The sequence below is a fragment of the Tupaia chinensis genome, unplaced genomic scaffold (assembly GCF_000334495.1).
Source record: "Tupaia chinensis unplaced genomic scaffold, TupChi_1.0 Scaffold000004_1, whole genome shotgun sequence".
Taxonomy (NCBI): domain Eukaryota; kingdom Metazoa; phylum Chordata; class Mammalia; order Scandentia; family Tupaiidae; genus Tupaia; species Tupaia belangeri.
In genome coordinates this window covers 102,861-124,292 of record NW_006159432.1, presented here as the reverse complement: position 1 = coordinate 124,292, position 21,432 = coordinate 102,861, and the positions used below count along the sequence as shown (strand labels likewise).

General features: G+C 36.5%; 1 protein-coding gene across 1 annotated transcript in view; it reads right to left on the bottom strand.

Moving 5' to 3' along the window:
- The window catches only part of LOC102474712 (progesterone-induced-blocking factor 1), a gene marked incomplete at its 5' end in the record, with an annotated part of 214,777 nt that overhangs the window by 93,106 nt on the left and 100,239 nt on the right, over positions 1-21,432 (bottom strand). The window contains 1 exon segment of the mRNA XM_006139821.3: positions 13,356-13,458. Within this exon segment, the coding sequence (XP_006139883.2) occupies positions 13,356-13,458 (103 nt within the window).

The window sequence follows — 21,432 nt, the reverse complement described above, 5'->3', positions numbered from 1 at the left end:
CACAAGAAATATGAGAAACAAAGAAAATATCTCTCCTCTAATGGAAAAGAATTATTCCTTTTCCTCCACAAAAAATACAAGGGAACTCATGGAAATGTCAGATAAAGAATTTAAAATATTCGTAGTGACAAAGCTAACATAGACACAAGAGGATAGAGACGACAAATTCCAGAAGATGCAGGAGAAAAGAGACACCAAATTCCAGGAGGTGAGCAAGTTCTTTCATGAGCTGAAAGAAGAGATACACATCATAAAAGAGAACCAAATGGAATTGTTAGAGATGAAGGTTGTAATACAGAAAATCAAAACTTCCAACGAAAATATCAAAAACAGATTAGACCATGCAGAAGATCGAATCACGGATGTAGCAGATAGAACATTTGACCTAGAAAAATTCACCAAAAAGATTGAGAAAAGAACTCCAAAAAATGAGAATAACATATAGGTTATACTAGATACCACTAAATGCCCAAACATCCGGATCAACAGTATCCCCAAAGGTGAAAAACTAATAAGGGCATAGATAATCTATTCCATGAAATCCTGGAAGAAAACTTTCCAGACCTAGAGCAGCACTCAAATATCCAGACCCAAGAAATACAAAGAATTAACCCAAGAAGATCTTCCCTGAGGCACATAATAGCCAGATTGACCAAAACTACAGACAGAGAAAAGATACTAAAATTGGCAAGAGAGAAATGTCAAGTTACTTTCAAAAGATGTCCCATAAGGTTAACGTCGGACCTCTGATCAGAAATAATACAAGCAAGGAAAGAATGGGAAAATATATTCAAAGTGAAGTGAAAAACAATTTCAACCAAGAATACTATACCAGGACTAGCGGTTGGTGTAATGGCTATGTCGCTGGACTCCCATGTAGTCAACCACAGTTCGAGTCCTCAACCTGGTGGCTTAAACTCAGGCTGGATGCGTGTGTGTGCATGGCCAAGATCCTAAGAGGAAAGTAGGGGAGAAGGGATTGCGGTGTGGCCATCTTCCCGGAGAGTGATTTATCGCTTTCTGTCCCTCTCTGTCTTTCTGGCAAGAGCATGATGCGCCCTATAGAAAAACCTCTTAAAAAAAAAAAAAAAAGAATACTAAACCCAGCAAGATTATCTTTCATATCTGAAAAAAAGACAAAAACATTCTCATATAAACAAAACCTAAAAGAATTTACCAACACCATACCAGCTCTTCAAAAAGTGCTGAAGGGAGTGCTATACCAGGAAAACTAAAGTCAGGCACACAGAAATAAGAAACAACCAAGAATGTCCAACCTTAATGGTAGAGACAAGTTCAGAGTTAAATGTTAATTTCCAGAGTTTAAATGGAAAGTTCAGACCGGTAAGAATGCAAATTCATTAGAAGAGAGATTAATTATGTGAGTCTGAACTAGTGAAAGGATTTTTTGACTTTAGACTAAAACATTACTAATTTTCTTTGATGCTTTGATCTCCATACTTAAGGATTTTTGTCTTCTCTTGAACTGTTGATCTACCTACTATTTGAACTGAATCTAACCTTTTTCCTGACTTTAAGTTTTAAGCAAATTTCTCTTAACATTTTTTGATTTTGATCTATTAAAACTAAAACTTTTTTACTGAAATTAAAAAATACATTAAAAAAATCTAGTAATACCTATTTAATGAATGCAGTAAGCTATATTTCCCCAGCAAGGTGCTACTTTATAGAACGCTCACTTTACTCACTAAGGTTTATGCCTAAAGTCAGACATGCGTCCTTAAATATGTATATATCTTGTACTTGATATTAAAAGTCTTTAAATTAATTAAGATCTTTAGTGAACCAATAAAATGTGAAAAAAAAAATGGCATGGGAAACACCTGTATGTACCAGAGACAGTGTGTGTGTGGGAGGTTGACAGAGGGTGAGAGGTAGGGAATCTGGGGGGAAAACCCTCAAAATATGTAAGAAATGAGAAATAGAAAATGATTTGTTGATGATAACATATATGGTAATATCCTTGATTGAGCCAATATTTAATGTATACTGGATAGAAAATCTCATTTTGTATACCGTATTGATGTACAGTGAAAGACAGTAAATTAATAAAAAAAGAAAAAAAAACACTAGAAAGAGAAAAATTGAAGTGTACTGTTGTAAGGTTCCTATACTATCTATGAAATAGTAAAATATCACTTGAAACTGTACAGTGATAAATATATCTTAAATAAAAGTCTACATCTAAAATCTAAAGCAACCACTGTAATGAGTTAATAATCAAGAGTAATAGATAATAAGCAACAATAAGATAAAATAGAATGATAATGATATTTAATTAATTCAAAGAAAGGCAAGGAAAAAAGAGAATAAAGGTGAGAAAATAAAAACAAATAGCTAGCTGACGCACTTAAACGTACCATAGCACTAAACATTAAATATGAATGGTTTAAAAAACTCCAATTAGAAGACATATTTTGTTAGGATGATTAAAGCATAAAGATGGACAAACACATACCTTGTTAACGTGAATCAAAAAAAGTGAAGCTTTTATACTGGAAACTAAAAAGTAACAGTATTAAGAGAAATTAAGGAAAAAAACCCCAAAAGGTAAATATATGCTGTGTTGGGACCAGCAGACAGTGTAATGGTTACGTTGCTGGACTCCCATGTAGTCGACTGAGGTTTGAGTGACAGACCTGGTGGCTTAAAACTTACGCCTGGCACGTGTGTGTGCATACCCAAAATCCCAAGAGAAGAATGGAGGAGATGGGATTGTGGCATGGCTATCCCCCCTGGGGGGGAGGTGATTTCTTACTTTCTGTCTCTCTGGCGAATGCATGAACCCTATGGCAAAAATTTCTCCCTCTCAAAAAAAAAAAAAAAAAAAAAAGATATGCTGTGTTCATGTGTCAGAGTATTCAGTATTACTGGGGCCCACAGGTGGCATGGTGGTTAAAGGCACTGAACTCCCACATAGCTGACCACGGTTTGAGTCCCAAACCTGGTGGTTTGCTTTCTCACTTATCCTCACTCTCTCTCACTGTGTCTCTCTCGGGCCAAGATAAAATTAATAACTAAATAAAGTTAAATAAAATAATTCTTTAAAATAAAAAGAATATTCAGTATTACTAAAATGTCTATATTCTCCATTTAATCTATAGATTCAGGGTGATTGCAATCAAAATCATAGCCTACATTTTTTGATAAATCAACAAACACAGTATAGAATTAGTATGGGAATGAGGCACCTTCATCTCTGCCTCTGCTGTCTCTGCTTGGTCCTGCTTCCCTGCTGTGAGCCCCTTCCCCCAGCCAGGCCCCTCCCTTCCAGATGCCAGTGCTAGTCAGGCAAGAATCCTTCCAGGCATCTCCCATCTTTGCCTCTGCTCTCTCTGCTGGGTCCGGCTTCATGGCTGTGAAGTCCCCCAGTTAGAGTCCCCCCTCCAGAACACAGTGCTAGTCAGGTAGGCAAAGCCTGTTTCTCCTTGTTCTTCTCTGTCCCTTCCAACTTTTTTTTTCTTCATTTAAAAAAACAAAAACAAAAACAAAAAAAACAGCTTTGTAAACCCTTCCTTGTGCCTTTCTCTTGCTAATTTGTCTCCTTTTCCCTCACCTAGGCCAGAATCTGTCCAGGCATCTCCATCTCTATCTATCTCTGCTGTGTCTAGCTTCATGGCTGTGAGGTCCCCCAGCCAGGGAACCTCCCCTTCTAGATCCCAGCATTAGTCAGGTAGGCAAGGTCTGTCTCTCCCTATTATTTTTCTCTGTCCTTTCCAACTTTTTCTTCTTTTTCTTTTCTTCTTCTCCTTTTTTTTTTTTTTTTTTTTTTAAATGAAATAGCTTTCTATCCCCTTCCTTGTGCCTTTCTCTTGCTAATTTGTTTCTTTTTCTCTCACCTAGGCCAGAATCCATCCTGGCACCTACATCTTTGCTTCTGCTGCCCCTTTGGTATTCCATTTTTAACCTAATTTTTTTTTTCTGTGACATGATTTCTGTTCCTCCCCTTTTTGTTCTAGTTCTTTCCTTCTTTTTTCTATTGCTTTTTCTTCCTATTTCTGTTTATTGTCTTTCTTCTTCTACCTTACTCTCCTATTTTACTGCTCAGCCCTTACCTACTGCCTAGAGAAGTCTAGGTGTGCAGTAGTTAAACTCAGAACATTGTGAGTTTTAGAGAATTCTTTGTTCATACTGTTCTGGTTGTAAAAAAAGTGAAACTCCCCTTCATAAATCCAATTTCAAAACTCTTTCTGTGATTTTTCCCACCGGAGGACACAGCAGAAATGAGAAAATAGCACTAAATTATTTTAAAGTAAGGGAAACACACAAGCTCACAGTTACAGAATCCTTCTCCAACAAATTAGCCAAAAGTGATACATTATTGACTAACAAAATCGTAGAAGAGCCTCAAGGATGAGAGAATCAAGTAATACATCTCCCACAAGGGAACACTGTAATTCATATCCAAGTAGGGAAAAATTAGAGGATATTACTGAAATGTCAGAAAAAATATTTAATATTTATGGTAACAAAACTCTTTAAGATGCAAGAGAAAAGAAACCTTGAGCTCCAAGAGATGAGGAAGTTCTTCCACAATATGAAAGAAGAATAGGACATCATAAAAAAGAATCAAACGGAAATGTTAGATATTAAGGATGTAATACAGGAAATAAAACTTCCTTCAAAATTACTGAAAGCAGGTTAGGGACCAGCAGTTAGCGTAATGGCTATGTCACTAGACTCCCAAGTAGTTGACTGCAGTTCGAGTCCTGGACTTGGTGGCTTAAAACTCACGCTGGGTGTGTGTGCGTGCGTGCCCAAGATCCTGAGAGGAGAACAGAGGAGAAGGAATTGTAGCGTGGCCATCCCCCCTGGGAGGTGATTTCTTGCTTTCTATCTCTCTGTCTGGTGAGTGCACGTGCCCTATAGCAAAAACCTCTCAAAAACAACAACAACAACAACAACAACAACAACAACAAAACAGGTTAGACCATGCAGAAGACCGAATCTCGGAAGTTGAAGACAAAAACCTCTGACCTAGAAAAAAATTATCAAAAATACTGAAAAAACAGCCAAGATAACTGAGGATAATATACGGGAAATACTAGGTACCATGAAACACCCACCCATTCAAATAATTGGTATACCAGAAGGTGAAGAAACTAATAAGGGCATTGATAATCTATTCCATGAAATCCTGGAAGAAAACTTTCCAAGTCTAGAGAGGCACTCAAACATTCAGACCCAAGAAATACAAAGAACCCCAAATAGAATCAATCTAAGAAGATCCTCTCCATGACACATCATAGCTAGAATGGCCAAAACTACAAAGACAAGATATTAAGATAGGGAAGAGAGAAATGTCAAGTCACTTACAAAGATTATCCCATTAGGCTAACACCAACCCTCTCCTCAGATACAATGCAAGCAAGGAAAGAATGGGGAAATATATTCAAAGTGTTAAACTGAAAAACAATTTCAACCAAGAATACTATACTTGGCAAGATTATTCTACATGTGGGAAAAGAAGATAAAAACATTCTCGGATAAACAAAACCTGAAAGAATTTCCCAACTCCAGACTAGCTCTTCAAGAAATTCTAAAAGAAGAACTACATCAAGAAAACTAAAGACAGACAGCAATAAGGGATTTTTTAAAAAAAGAACAAAAAGAATATGGCCAATTTAATGGTAGGGACAAGTCTGGAAATATTGATAATACTGTTGAATGTTAATGGATTAAATTCTCTGATCAAGAGATTCAGACTGGCTGAATGGATTAAAAATCAGAAACCCTCCATCTGCTGCCTACAAGAAACCCATCTCATGGATAAAGACATACATAGATTAAAAGTGAGGGGCTAGAAAAAGGTATTCCATGCAAATGGAAACCGAATAAGAGTGGGAGTTGCTATACTGACTTCAGACAAAATAGGCTTTAAGACAAAAACTGTAAGAAGAGACAAAGAGACATAACCTATGGGACACTGCAAAGCAGTCATAAGAGGGAAATTCATAGCAATTAGTGTGCATAAGAAAAAGATGGAAAGGTGGCAAAAAGACAACCTAACATCGTGCCTCAGGGCACAACAATGAAATTCAAAAAATGCCAGGAGAAAAGAAATAATAAAGATTCAAGCAACAATAAATAAAATAGAAAATAAGAGAATTAAACAGAAAATAAATGAAAGCAAAAGCTGGTTCTTTGAAAAGATAAACAAGATTGACACACCATTAGCTAGACTAATTAAGAAGAAGAGAAAAAGGAACCAGATATATCAAATTCACAATTAATCAGGCAACATTACAACAGACATAATAGAAATATAGAACATCATTAGAGGATACTATGAGCAACTATATGCCAACAACCAAGAAAACCTGGATCAGATGGATAAATGCTGAGACCCCAGAAATAACCCCCAAAACAAATAGCCAACTGATCTTTGACAAAAGGTACCAGTCAATCCAGTGTGTGTGTGGGGGGGACCTTTTTAGCAAATGATGCCGGATAAATTGGGTATCTACCTGCAGCAAGATGAATCTAAACCCTTATCTGTCACTATTAACAAAAATCAACTCAAAGTGGATCAAAGGTCTAAACCTGAGACTGCAAACTATAAAACTGGTAGAAAACACTGGGGAAACTCTGGGAGATACTGTGGTAGGCAAAGACTTCTTAAGCAAGACCCCCAAAGCACAGGCAATAATTTCTAAAATAGACAGGTGGGATTACATCAGATTAAGAAGTTTCTGCACAGCAAAGGACACCATAATTAGTGTGAATTGACAACCCTTGGAATGGGAGAGAATTTTTGTTAACTATGCCTCAGATAAGGAACTGATAACTAGAATATACAGGGAACTCAAGCAGCATACCTGGAAGAAAATGATTAACCCAATTAAAAGATGGTAAAATGAGCTGAATAAACAACTCTCTAAGGAAGACATACAACCAACCAAAAAGCATATAAAAATGCTCAACATCTCTCATCATAAAAAAGATGCAGGTCAAAATCACAGAGATACCACCTAACCCCAGTCAGAATGGCGAAGATTAAAAATAAAAATGATAAGTGCTGGCTTGGATGTGGTTAAAGGGGAACTCTCCTATATTGTTGGTGGGAATGTAAATTGGTCAAGTCACTGTGAATAATATGGAGGTTCCTCAAAGACCTTCAAATAGAACTACCATATGATACAGCAATTCCACTCCTGGGGGATCTACCCAAAGGACAGAAGAATGCTCAGTCGGAAAAGCACTTGCACAACTATATTTATTGTGGCATTACTCATGATTGTTAAGACATGGAACCAAACCAAATGCACATAAACAGATGAATGGATTGAAAAAGTGTGGCACATATACTCCATGGAATACTATTCAGCCACAAAAAAATAACAAGGCCATGGCATTTGATATAAAGTGGACAAACATGGATGATTTATTGCTGAGTGAAGCAAGTCAAGCTATGAAACAGACATTGTATGTTAACACTTAACATATACTGATTGTCTATACTCTATGGTAAAGATCGAAAGATTGGAAGACATAAAAGTATTGAAAATTGCTATGGTCACTGGGGACAGAGTGGAAGGAGAGTGGAAGAGAGAAAGAGTGCAGGAAGGGAAACTTGGGAAAAAAATGGAGAAGACAGACATTTGTGGGACACAGATATGGTTTGTTGCCTGTTGGTGATGTCGTGTATAGTATTCTCAACTTGCCTGCTGTGTGGCATATATCATGTTGGATAAAAACTCTTTACAAACTAAACGATGTATAACAATTGAAGGTACAAATAATAATAAAAAAGAAAAGCTTTCCTGGATGGGTATACCCCAAAATCCTAAAAGGAAAAATGAAGGACTGTGTCGTGACCACCTTTGTAGTTGGTGCTTTATCACTTTCCCTGTCTCTGTCTCTCCAGCTACGGCATAAGCTCTCCAGCAAAATTTTTTTTCTTTTTCTTTTTAAAATTATTTATACATTTAATCACTATGCATTATTTAGATTGTAAAGAGACTTCACCCAGCATGATATACACCTCAGTCCAGCCCAGTTAACAATTTTAAGAGAGAAAGAATGAATGTGCAAAAAGACAGGAAGACAGAAGAGGCAGTGGGGAGGGAGTAGGGTGGTAGGGGAGAGAGTCTTTATCAACATACTGAAAGTAAAACAGAGATCACAAATCTATGTGTGTGGGGGGTTTAATTTCCAACATTTTGTCAGATTCAGATTATAAGGCACTAATAGTTTCCCCATATTTTCTTCTATTATTATTTTACATTGAATCACTGTGTATCATTACAGCATACCAAATACATTTTCCCATTATAGAAAAAAAAGAAATTAGTATGGAAATGGAAAGAATAAAAAACAGACAAAAATTTTTGAAAAGGAACAGTTCTGGACTAATACTCAATAAAGTAATAGTGTGCTATTGAATAAAAGACAAATAGATAAATGGAATAAAAAGGAGAATCTAGAAACAATCACATATGAATAATTAATTGGTTTTCAACAAAGTTCTTTCCAACAAGTGATGCTAGAACAGCTAGGTTTCAATATGTAAATTTATGGATTTTAATCTATCTTCTGCTCCATACAAAAATTATAGATGAATCATAGACCTAAAACTATGAAACATCTAGAAGAAAACGGACACAAATTTCTGACCCTAGATTAGTTTTTTTTATAAAAATGTAACATCAAAAACACAATCCATAAAACAACAAAGTGATAAAAAAAAACTCTTCAAAACACGCTGTCAAGAGATGGAAATTTAAGCCACAGAATGGGAGAAAATGTTTGAAAAACACATATGTAATAAAGGACTCATATGCAGAATACATAAATAATGTTCAAAACTCAATAAGAAGGCAATCTGAAAAGAGGAACCAAAAATGTTAACACTTTCCCAAGATAAATGGATGTCAAAGAAGGTTGAATGAAAAGATGCTCAACATCATTAATCATTAGAGAAATGCAAATTAAAACCACAATGACATATACCTATTAGGATAGATAAAAATGAGATATACCTATTAGAGTAGATAAAAATAAAAAGATTGATTGTATCAAGGCAGGGACTTAAAAGGAATCGGAACTTCCACACACTACTGGTGGAAATGTAAAATGGCACAAGCATTTTGAAAACCAGTTTGGCAGTCTCTTAGGTGATAAATAGATACCTACAATATGATGTAGATAGTTCACTCCTAGGTATTTACCCCAAAAGACATAAAAGCACACGTTCATACAAAGACTTGTACGTGGATGTTCACATCAGCTTTATCTGGTGAAAAGAGGAAACGACCCAAATGACCATCAAGAAGCAAATGGATAAATGCGATTCATTCATAAGACAGAATTTTAGCCAGCAATAAAAAGGAATAAACTTAGATACATCTTGAAATAATTAGGCAGAGTGAAAGAAGACATTAAATAAAATAATACATATATAATGTGTTAATTCTTGTACATAAAAGTCTAGGATATGCAAATTAATCTACAGTAAGTAATCAAATCAGTAGTTGCTGAACTAAGACAGTGAGAGCTGGGAGGGAAAGATTTCTGAGTGGCACAAGGAAACTTTTGAGGAGATGTATCCATTATCTTTATTCTGATGTACTTTCATGGGTATATCTACATGTCAAAAGTTATAATGTATACTCTACATATGTGTAGTTTAGTTACACCAATTATACCTCGATAAAGCTGCTAACAAGAAAATATTTGGCTTTATTTTCAGTATTATTTACTGTTGTCATTTTGGCAATTCATTATTTATAACCAAATACGTAATCTGAACAGTGGATTATCTCAATGGTAACTCTAACATCAGTTATTTGAGTTTCACCTGTGTATTAGTCTCAAAAACACCAAGCTAATTTAAATATTTAGCCTGTTTCAAAGAGTACAGATCTTGAAATAATTTCCTTTCTACTTTATTTTTCTTTCCTAAATTACCAGAGAGAGAGCATGCTTTCCAGAGAGAAAAGCAAAGAAATAAAGAATCCTTCAGTGAGGCTTGGTCATGTGCAATCCCTTTCCATCATTTCTCCGTCCCATCAGGTCGTAGGGCACACATGCACATGTGTCTCGTGTGTTTTTCAAGCTGCCATGCTGGAATTCGAATCAAAGTTGACCACACAGAATCTGGTTACCCACACACAGTGCTTAATAACTGCACTACGGGAATGACCCATCCTTTTTTACTTCCAATCATGAACATAATCTACTGTTAAAACAGTAATCTAGTATTATCATCTTTCAGCTAATGAGTTTATATAATCATTTTCAATTTAGGTTAATATGACTTCTGTGAGGCAGAAAAAAGTAACATTTATGGAATATGTAAAATTAATGAAATGTTTCATCTTCAATATTTTTTCTAGTTTTGCTATAGGGAGCATGTACTTGCACATGTGTGAGAGACAGAAGGAAAGAAGAAAGTGAAAAATCACTACCTTGGGGGGATGGCCACACCTCAATTCCTTCTCCTCCATTCTCCTCTTGGGATTCTGGGCAATCTATATATACACACTGGGTGTTATTTTTCAAGCTGCTGGGGCCAGGACTCAAATTGTGTAACTAGCCATGTGGGAGTCAGCTGCTTTAAACACCATGGCACTGGCTGGCCCTACTTTCAATCTTATGGAAAAGGTATGTATTATATTATAGCTGGCATAAATCCTTTAGTATAGGGTTACTGACTCTCCAAATGTTTTACGAAAATTTCTCAAACACACCAAAGTACGGACTTGGACAATGAACAGCCATACAACATTATCCTGTTTCAAACATCAACAGTTTGCAATTCTTTGAGCTCTTTTCTTTTTTTTTTTTTTCCCATGGAATATTTTAAAAGCCAATTCAGGTACTATTTCATATCATAAATATTTCAATATTTAGTCTTTTTCTTAATAGAAGCCACAGCTTATTGTAAAATTGTTTCACACCAAGTTAAATATACATCATTACAAGAACACTTAATCTCTTACATTTCCTCAACAATTTATATAGGAGTGTGTGCATAGTTAGAAATTCTCACCTCAATGAACTGAAGTGCTCAGGAGGTACTTTTATTTCCTTAAAGCAATGTATAGATATACATATAAATATGTATATGTATTTTATTATTTTATTTATAAATATTTTAAACATTTAATCATTTATTTCTTCCACAGAAGAGACAGAGAGAGAGACAGGCACCCTGAACAGGGTCATGAGGCCACAACCCATTCCCAGCTTTAGTCAGCTCTGGATCATAGGCAAACTTTGCCCAGTCTACTAAAAGAGGACTCTGGACTTGAAGCAAGAACCTTCCCATGTGGCACTGCCTTGCTGAGTGTCAAAGTTTACTACTGCACCATTGTCTGACCCGTTTCTTTTTTATTCATTTATTTATCCTTCTTTGCTTCCACCCAGTGGTGTGCGGGCGGGAGTTGGCTTGTGAACTAACTGGCAAATTTTTAAGAAATGTGTAAACTGTGTTATTATACACAACTATGATTTAAATCTGTACTAAACTATGATTTAAATTTGTACTAAAATAAACTTTATTAAAAGGAAAAGAACAAATACTCAAAAACTCCACCATTTTTAATTTATTATTATTTATGTTCTTGAGTTTACATACATTGCTTGAATCTGCTTGAAGTTAGTCATAGCAGGAATATTTATAACAGAGATATAAGCAAATGCCAGAGTCAGAACATTTCCTCACACCCCTCTTGGAAAACTGGTTATTAGTATTTACAGCACAATATGTCCACTTTTTTTTGAAGAGGTTTTTGCTATAGGGCACGTGTGCTCGCCAGACAGAGAGAGACAGAGAGACAGAAAGCGAGAAATTACCCCCCAGGCAGGATGGCCACACTGCAATCCCTTCTACTCCATTCTCCTCGCAGGATCTTGGGCACGCGTGCACATACACCCAGCGTGAGTTTTTTTCTTTTCTTTTTTTCTGGAGAGGTTTTTGCTATAGGGCGCGCACGCTCACCAGAAAGACAGAGAGAGACAGAGAGAAAGAAAGCGAGAAATCACTCCCCAGGGGGGATGGCCATGCTGCAATCCCTTCTCCTCCATTCTCCTCTTGGGATCTTGGGCATGCACGCACACGCGCCCAGCGTGAGTTCAAGCCGCCGGGTCCAGGACTCGAACCACGGTCAACTATGTGGGAGTCAAGCGACATAGCCATTATGCTAACTACTGGTCCCCCAGAGTGAGTTTTAAGCCACCGGGTCCAGGACGCGAACCACGGTTAGCTACGTGGGAGTTCAGCGACATAACCATTACGCAAACTGTTGGTCCCACACCATGTCCACTTTGAGCATTAATTATGTGCTAGGCACTGCAGTAATATGAAATATTTTTGATCTTTTGAAATTTGAGGATAATGATCATAATGGTAAAGTATTAAAAGCACTAATTGGAAGATGAATTAAAATAAATATGAACAGTTCCTTAAAGCAAAGAACATATGTGGTGGTATGTATAAATAGTATTTTATATATGTCTTTGGCCTTCCCTCTAGAGTAAAAAATAGATTTTAAAAGTTTGAAAATATCGACATAGAAAAAAGTGTTGGGACCAGCGGTTAGCGTAATGGCTATGTCACTGGACTCGCATGTAGTTAACTGCGGTTCGAGTCCCAGACGTGGTGGCTTAACCTCATGCCGGGCGCATGTCGTGCATGCCCAAGATCCCGAGAAGAGAATGGAGGAGAAGGGATTGTGGCGTGGCCATCCTCCCTGGGGGGTGATTTCTCGCTTTCTGTCTGTCTCTGTCTGTCTGGCGAGCGCACATGCCCTATAGCAAAAACCTCTCAAAAAAAAACAAAAAAAAGAAAAAAGTGTTATGCAGAAGCTCAGGAAATATCTGAAGAAACACAGTGAGTGCTGCCTTTGGTTTTTGTCTTGACTTCAAAAGCATGGGAAAACATAATTAGATGCTGACTTAAAATAATAGGATTAAAAATACTATGTACAGAATGGGAGACTTTAGTGTACACCAGTTTGTGTGTTCAATAAGTAATTTTTCAATAAACACAGAAGTAAAAAGCGTTTCTTTTTAAAAATGAGATGGGTTAATAAAAAACTTAAAATGTCACCATAATTGGTCAAATATCTTTTACTAATTGATATTCTAAGAAATCAGTTCTGTCTATCTGCATTAATATGTAGTCTGGGCACTGAATCTTCCTTTTGTTCTTAGTTGTGCTATATATCGTAAACTGTTTTACAAGGCCTTAACATTTAGTTTAATAAACTGTGAAATCATTTTGTACCAGCAAATAGCTTATTTTAAAACTGCTCAGAAAATAAACAAAAGAACTACAAAGAATTCAAATGAACACTGATTCTTTATGCAGGTTTCTTTAAGTTATTTACCTCTTGGGAGAGCTGTGTGACTTGGTCCTTTCGATGTTCCAGGTCTTTTAAAATCAGTGAGTTTTGTTTTTCTAACTGAAGTACTCTTCTTGCCAAGTGGACACTAAGCAAATAAAATGAGAAAATTAATGCTTACAAAAGTGGAATGCTATCTAAAATATTCAAAATGAGTTGACATGCTTGAAAATTGACTTACCTTTTCACACACACACACACACACACACACACACACACCACACACACATTTTGCTATAGGGCGCATTTGCTAGCCAGAAAGAGAGAGAAAGTGAGAAATCACCCCCCCAGGGGGGATGGCCACACCACAATCCCTTCTCCTCCTTACTCCTCTTGGGATCTTGGGCACACATGTACACGTGCTCAGCATGAGTTTAAGCCACTGGGTCCAGGACTTGAACCACAGCCAACTACATGGGAGTCTAGCGATATAGGCATTATGCCAACTGTTGGTCCCTTTTCCTATATATTAACAGAAAAAAAGGTAAAAATATTTTCCCATGCCAATCATGGTGACAAATATCCCAAAACTAAGAATTTTGAAAGTAATCTTCATATTCCCATAATATATCTGTGATACATTGATTACCGCAGAAATGGTTTCTAGCCCTTGCTATAAAAGAGGAGAGTGACATGATACTTGCTTGGAAAGATCACAAGATAGCAATTTACAGCTTTTCTCCACTCTTGTGGGCATTTTCCAATTATAAACCAGGAAATTATTTGAAATACTACGAACAATAGCTTATGCTTAGAGAAGCGTCAGTGTTTACCTCAGACGACATATTGCATTTGACAGTACAAAGCAATTATACAGGTATTCTTTTGAAAGTAGAGATAGGAAAGATGGAAAACTTGGAGAATATCTATAAGAAAGGCAGAGATTCTGTACTTAAACAACAAAATTCTGATGATTCGTGTTATCACAAATTATTGTACTGATATTTAGTATTTAAAAATTACATTAAATATGAAGTGTTCCAATTCCATTTTCTTTCCTTCAAAGTAAATTAATAGGAGAGAAACAATTCCATTGTATTTTTAACATTTCCTAACATCAGACAAAGGAATAGAAATACATGGTAATTCCTTAATAAATGTATGTTGAACATATATACCATATTTGTCTTAATACTCAGTACAGAGCAACAATCAATTAACTACAATTGCAATAAAATAGTTATGTATCTGATGGAATGAAAGACAAATAGATACAAGAAAATAATGAAATACAAAGGTCACCTATTACTGACATTCTGAAGAAAAATGACTTTAAGTAATCTAGGCTGATAACATTAAATTGCTCATTTGGCTTGGGTGCTTTTTATTTTTAGAACTGAATAATGTTCTAATGTAGATATAGGCAGGATATTTGATGAAAGGCCTTGTATGATATGATAAGCTGAGTTTGGATTTTATCCTGAAGTTGGTAATACATGACATGAGTAGATCCACATTTGCAAGAGTAAGCTATTGGTATTGTGGGGGATGACTTACAGAAGAAAGACTAGAGTCACTTAGAAGGTTATGGTGACAATTCAGACCAGTGGTCTCTTAAAGAAATTATGTATAAAACAATCTATTGAACGGTGTGAAATTCTGTTTACATTTAATGTTACAGATTTTAAGTTCTTATTTTCAGTATGTTTCATATCTTATGTAAAGAATATATTATTTATATATGGTATATGAATACAACTTATAAATACATACGACTACATATACACATATCTATTGGCGCGCGTACACACACACACACACACACACACACCCCTATTTCAAGTTTTTCCTCTAGAGATTCTTATCAAAATGATCTAGGTCAGCTTTGACCAATACAAATATAATATTAGCCACACATGAAATTTTAAATTTCCTAGTCTGTCACACTAAAAGCGATATAAAGCCCTCACCTTATACACTATAATAAATGAAGTCAAAATAGATCAAAGACCTAAATATAAGAGTAAAAACTGTAAACTCTTAGAAAAAACATACAAGTAAATTTTCGTGAACTTGGATTTGGCAAAGGATTCTCAGATAAGGCACCAAAACTACAACAAAGGAAAATTCGATAAGCTAAACAGCATCAAAACTTCGAAAATATTAGAGTCATTCTCTTAGTGGTTAAGGGCTGCACATAGGAAGCCAGATCACCTATGGCTAACTACACTTTGAATCTCTGCCCTCATTGCCTGAAAAACACCACCAGCACGTGTGCATGCATGCTCCAAGTCCTGATAAAATGGAGAAAGGACCAAGGCATGACCATGATCTACTGAGAGGTACTTTCTCTCTCTCTCCCTTCTCTCTCTGTGGCAATGGTGTGCACCCTCCAGCAATTAAAAAAAAAAAAAAATTTTGTTCTTCAAAAGATACCATTAGGCTGGCAGGTGGTATGGTGGTGAAGGTTCTGGACTCCCACATGGCCAATCACAGTTTGCATCTCAGACCTGGAGGCTTACTTTCTCACCCCTCCACTCCTCATTTCTCTCTGGTCATCAGTAATAATAAATAAAATTAAATAATTCTTTAAGAAAAGAGATATGATTAATCAAAGAAAAAAGACAACCTGCATCATGTATTTGATCAGTGACTTGAATCCAGAAAAATAGAAAGAAGTTTCACAACTCAACAATAAAAAGACAACCCAATTCAGGCAATCACAACAATGCCCTATCGAAAGTTCTAAAAAAGAATATAAATATATCTTTGCGCTCCTTGACTTGTGATTTCCTTTGTATTCCTGGTCCTGTAATTTTCACACCTTGCACAAATTAAAATTCTCATGTACTGGAATTAGAAAATTCCCTAAGGAAAGCAATTTGAATTTATTTTGTTCTCTAAAATACCCTAGGGGTCTTAAACACTACCTCATACAAAGAAGGAGTTATTAATTCACTGTTGACTGAATAAATTTTATGAAAGGCTTTTGGTTCTTCATACCCCAACCAATACTGGGCATCACCAACCTTTAAACATTTTGCTAACCCTATTAAACAATAGAACGCTGTTTTAAGTTAATTTTATTTCTCTTTTTTTCTAATTGCTGGAGGGCATATTTTCTCCCAGGGACACTGAGAGAGAAAGAGAGGAGAGAAGGAGAAAGCACCTCCCAAGGGGACATAATGTTATAGTCCCTTCTCCTCCACCTTCTATGTTGTTAGCATTTTGAGCATGTACACATAAATGTTCAGCCTGTCTTTCAAGCCACCAGATTGGAATCTGAACTGTAGTTAGACATGTGGGATCTTGTCCATTTAACCACTAGGCAACTGGGCCAGCCCCAAATTACATTTCCTTATTTGTGAAATAAATATGTTTGCCAGACATTTGTATTTCTTTCTTCCCCCCTTTTTTTTTTGAAGAGTTTTTTTTGGCTTTAGGGTGTGTGTACTTGCCCGAGAGAGAGAGACAGACAGAAACAGAAACAGTTAGAGAGAAAGTGAGAAATCAGCCCCTAGAGAGGAGGACCACACTGCAATCCCTTCTCTTCCATTCTCCTCCTGGGATCTTGGGCATGTACGCACATGTGCCTAGTAAGAGATTCAAGTTACCATGTATGTCTGAGACCATGGTTGGCCATGTGGGAGTCCAATGATAATAGCCACTCTGCCATCTACTGGCCCCGACATTTCTATTACTTAATGAATTGATGTTTATGTTCTTTTCAGTCACTTTAAATCTAATGTATTATACATGTTTCATTCTAGTCAATATCCAAATTATTTAAAAATATCAAAGCTTGGGGCCACAGCTGGTGGTATGGTTGTTAAGGTGCTGGACTTTCACTTGACCAATAGCAGTTTGAGTCCCAGACCTGGCTGCTCACTTTCTTATTTTCTTCTTCTCTTTCTCTCTCTCTGGTGAGTACGCATACCCCATAGCAATGTTTTTTAAACAGTAATAAATAAAATTAAATAATTATTTTAAAAAATCAGGGCCTTTTATAAATTCACAGGAACCAACTTTATTTTCTACTAATGTTTATTCTACTTTACATTTTTTACGTTTGCCAGAGGGCATGCAAATGCTACAGAGAGAGAGGCTAAGAGATGGAGAGAAAGGCATGGTGAGAAAGTATCCGTCATTGAGGTGTGGTCAGGCCACAATCTCTCTCTTCAGTTTCTCCATCCTGTCAGGATTCTGGGCACGCACCTATCCCTGATGTGTTTTTGAAGCCACCAGGTCCAGGATTTGAACCTCTAAGTCAGTCATGTGGTGTCAAACTGTCTTAATCACTAGGCCACAGGGTCAGCCCAAGGTCCTTTACCTAATGTCTCACAGATTTTGCTTATTCCCTCCACTGTCCTTTCATTGGTCCTCCAGTCTACAGATCAGTTCTTCAACTGCTTTTGAGCCTAACTTTTCCTGAAATGCTCCCTTCAAGTTCTACTTCCTCCACTTTGATTTTGCCAGCTTTCACTAATCTCTATGCTTCTGATGTAGTCTAGCTTACAACACAGCACTAAATGATGTAGCTTTTGCTATTTCTTGATATTCTTTCATGTATATTCATCTTTTCTCTCCTAGTAGCTGCAACTAACAAAATGAAAAGGGTTTTATCTCTTATGGTACCTAAAAAGGAAGTGAAAAGAGGGGGCACTTAATAAATATTTCTTGACTGATTTTGTTGTAAGTAAATTTCTTCGAATGAATACACTCCTAGAAACCATATTCCAAGGTTTCAGAACCTCAGTACCGAAGTACAACTAATGCTTTGCACCAAAACATTGAGTGAGCAATAAAAAAGTGCATACGGTTAATAAGGAGAAAAGACTAATGCCACAGATACCAATGACCTCTTCCATATATCAACTCTTTTTTTTTTTTTTTTGAGAGGTTTTTATTATAGAGTGCATGTTCTCACCAGAAAGAGAGACAGAAAGTGAGAAATCATCCCCCCCGGGGCCATGCCACAGTCCCTTTTCTTCCACTCTCCTCTCGGGATCTTGGGCACACACACACGCATTTGGCGTGAGTTTAAGACACTGTGTCCGGGACTTGAAGCACAGTCGACTACATGGGAGTCCAGCAACATAGCCATTACGCCAACCCCATATATCAACTTTCTAAATCTTTAAATATGACATATTGCTTTGGTGACTGATTTGGTATTATACATGGATCCTATTTAGAAATCTTGGATACTAGAAATCTTGGATACTAGGATACTTCTAAATCCTATTTAGAAATCCTGGATACTAGTTAAACTAAATACTAGTTTAACTGAAATTCAAAGCAAGACAAATGGAAAAATTGTTCGACTACAAGTAGGTTTGTATCTCCTTAACACAATCCACATACAACAAAAATAAATGCTTTCCCAGTTCTTTATGAAAAGTAGCTAGGGATATGGTCGAGGAAAATGACTGTTGCTAAAGGTTATTTTTGGTATAGAATATATTGGCCCCTATACTTCTTTTGGTTTAGAAGTTCAAGAAAGAAGTGCTTTTACAAGCTATCTGTTGGGATACTAAAGTAGGTACAACACACAACAATTCTTTGCAGTTAAAGTAATTGCCATGTGATTTTTACTTATATCAAAATTAACTTTGACATCAATTACAAATATTTATATCTAAATACTAAATCAAAATTATTTATTTATTTATTTTTGGAGAGGTTTTTGCTATAGGGCGCGTGCACTTGCCAGAGAGAGACAGAGAGACAGAAAGTAAGAAATCACTCCCCAGGGGAGATGGCCATGCTGCAATCCCTTCTCCATTCTCCTCTTGAGATCTTGGGCACACACGCACACGTACCCGGCGTGACTTTAAGCCGCTGGGTCCAGGGCTCCAACCGCGGTCGACTACGTGGGAGTCCAGTGATATAGCCATTGCGCTAACTGCTGGTCCCCTAAATCAAAATTTCATCTGTTTTATAGTAAAATTATTCTCCCAAGAGTTACATCTAAACTCTCCCAGCACTTCTTGAACTCCTGGAAAAAGCTGTTTCTCTTGGGGGCTGGCAGGTGACATGGTGGTGAAAGGTGCTAGATTGCCATGTGACTGACTGCAGTTTGAGTCCTAGACCTGGAAGGCTTGCTTTCTCACTTTTCCTTTCTTTCTCTTTGTCTCTGTCTGGTCAAATTAAAAAATAATAACAAATGGAAATAGATAAATAAATCTTTTTTTAAAAAGTTGTTTCTCCTGTATCTGTCAATGGCAGTCATTACTTCTGATTACTATATAAAATTTCCTCACAATATTAGCCGAGCCAATGTGGACACAGCAGAGCTCTATTTGACACAACAGAAGATGGATGCTCTGTTCTGAATCCTTCAATTTTAGTATCGTTCTCTTAATACTATCAAATTTCAAATAAGTAAGTATAGGTGAGGCAGGCTAATTAATTACTTCACCTGAAAAAGTATTTATCTTGAGAGAGGGATAGGCACCCTTTACAGGGTCTCACCATACCATGACCTAAGACCTCTGCTCTACTGCCCACCCCAAGACTTCCAACCAGACAGAGCCACGGACACACCTGCAGATACGCCGAGTGTTTAGGCCAACCTGGGTTCTAAACTCAGGGGTTTCCTACAGGACTCCAGTTTCAGTGCAATGGTGCCCTGGTACCTGCACAATTACGGTAAACCAACACTTGGTCTTTTGAATCTTTTTCAATTTGAATATTAGGTCATCGGGAAAGTCAGGACGTCTTTTTCTATGTTTTCCTATGCAAAAATGCTCATGACTTTTCTGACAACTAATAGATCAGAGTTCTTCTATTAGCATGGCATGAAAGATAGTTTTATAAAAAGGCACTTATGCCATAAGATTTCCAGCTTCAGAAAGCTTCAGGTTGGTCTTCATACAACATGCTCTGTTGGAAATGACTGAAGACTAGTGGTCACTGCTGATTATCTATAATTATATGAGTCCTCCCAGTTTTTTCTATAGGCTTACACTTTCAACGTGATCATGAATGAAACACTGGTTAAGGTTTTGGAAGGCTGTTCCTAAAACCAATTCTGATGGAAAAAATATAACTTTCTTTAAGGGCAAAAATGAGAGCTCATATACATGGGAACAAAGGCGAGGAAAACAAATTTAATTAATGTACAAAAACTTGCTAGTTTCCTTTGCTTTAGTTTTTCATTTGTTATAAAGTCCTGTACACTGTGAAAGTTTCAACCTCAAGCTCTTAATAAAACCAGAAACTAAAACAAAAGGCTATAGTATGCAGTAAATCTTACAATTTTAAAGGTTAGAACTTTCAGGAAAGCGTTCACATTCAGATCAGCCAAAACAAACAGACGCACGCACTATGACCAAGTTAGTGCCGGGTGTTGCCCATTTAGTGTGGCATAATAAAGAGCATAACCAAAACATGTAACCAGAAAATCTTGTTTGCTATTTTCAAAGCAATCACAACTGAAACAAAAACATGACTTCAGATTTTCAAGTTTAGTCAAGTCAAGAAAAGCCCATTTTATTTTAATCTACTTTAATTACATAAGCCCTTTCAACTTTCCACAATTGTGTTCCCGAAAAGTTTAACACAATATTTAGGTATTATTTATACCTGTATGAAACATCTCATTGTGAGTAACCTTATTGTATAATTATCACGTGTGTAAAAGACATTTTGAGTTATTTCTCAAACTAGAAAAATTAATTACATAATATTACTACTTTATAGGAAACTGGCATTAGTATTATGACTTAAGAAAATGATATGAAAGAAGGTGAATCTCAAAACTAGTTTCATGGCCAGGGGGTGTCTCTCCTAATTATTTAAAGAGGTTTCATTACAATTTAAAAACAAAATTGTTTTAAAAGAAAACTCCAGTCGTGCCAGTGGAAGACTTTAGAACCCTGGCTTTTCCTCTAAAATTATGTAACTTACTTTAAGAACCCATTTTTTTAGTATAACCAACTAGCACTTATTTGAACATCTACTCGAACATCGACTCTGTAGATGTTTCAATTGTGAGGCAGTGTAGTGAACTTCACATCAACTTTCTCATTTTTAAAGTTTATTTTTTCAGGGAGAGAGGGAAGGAGAAAAGAAAGGAGAGAAAGGAAGAGAGGTAGGGTGGAGAGAGAGAGAGAGAGAG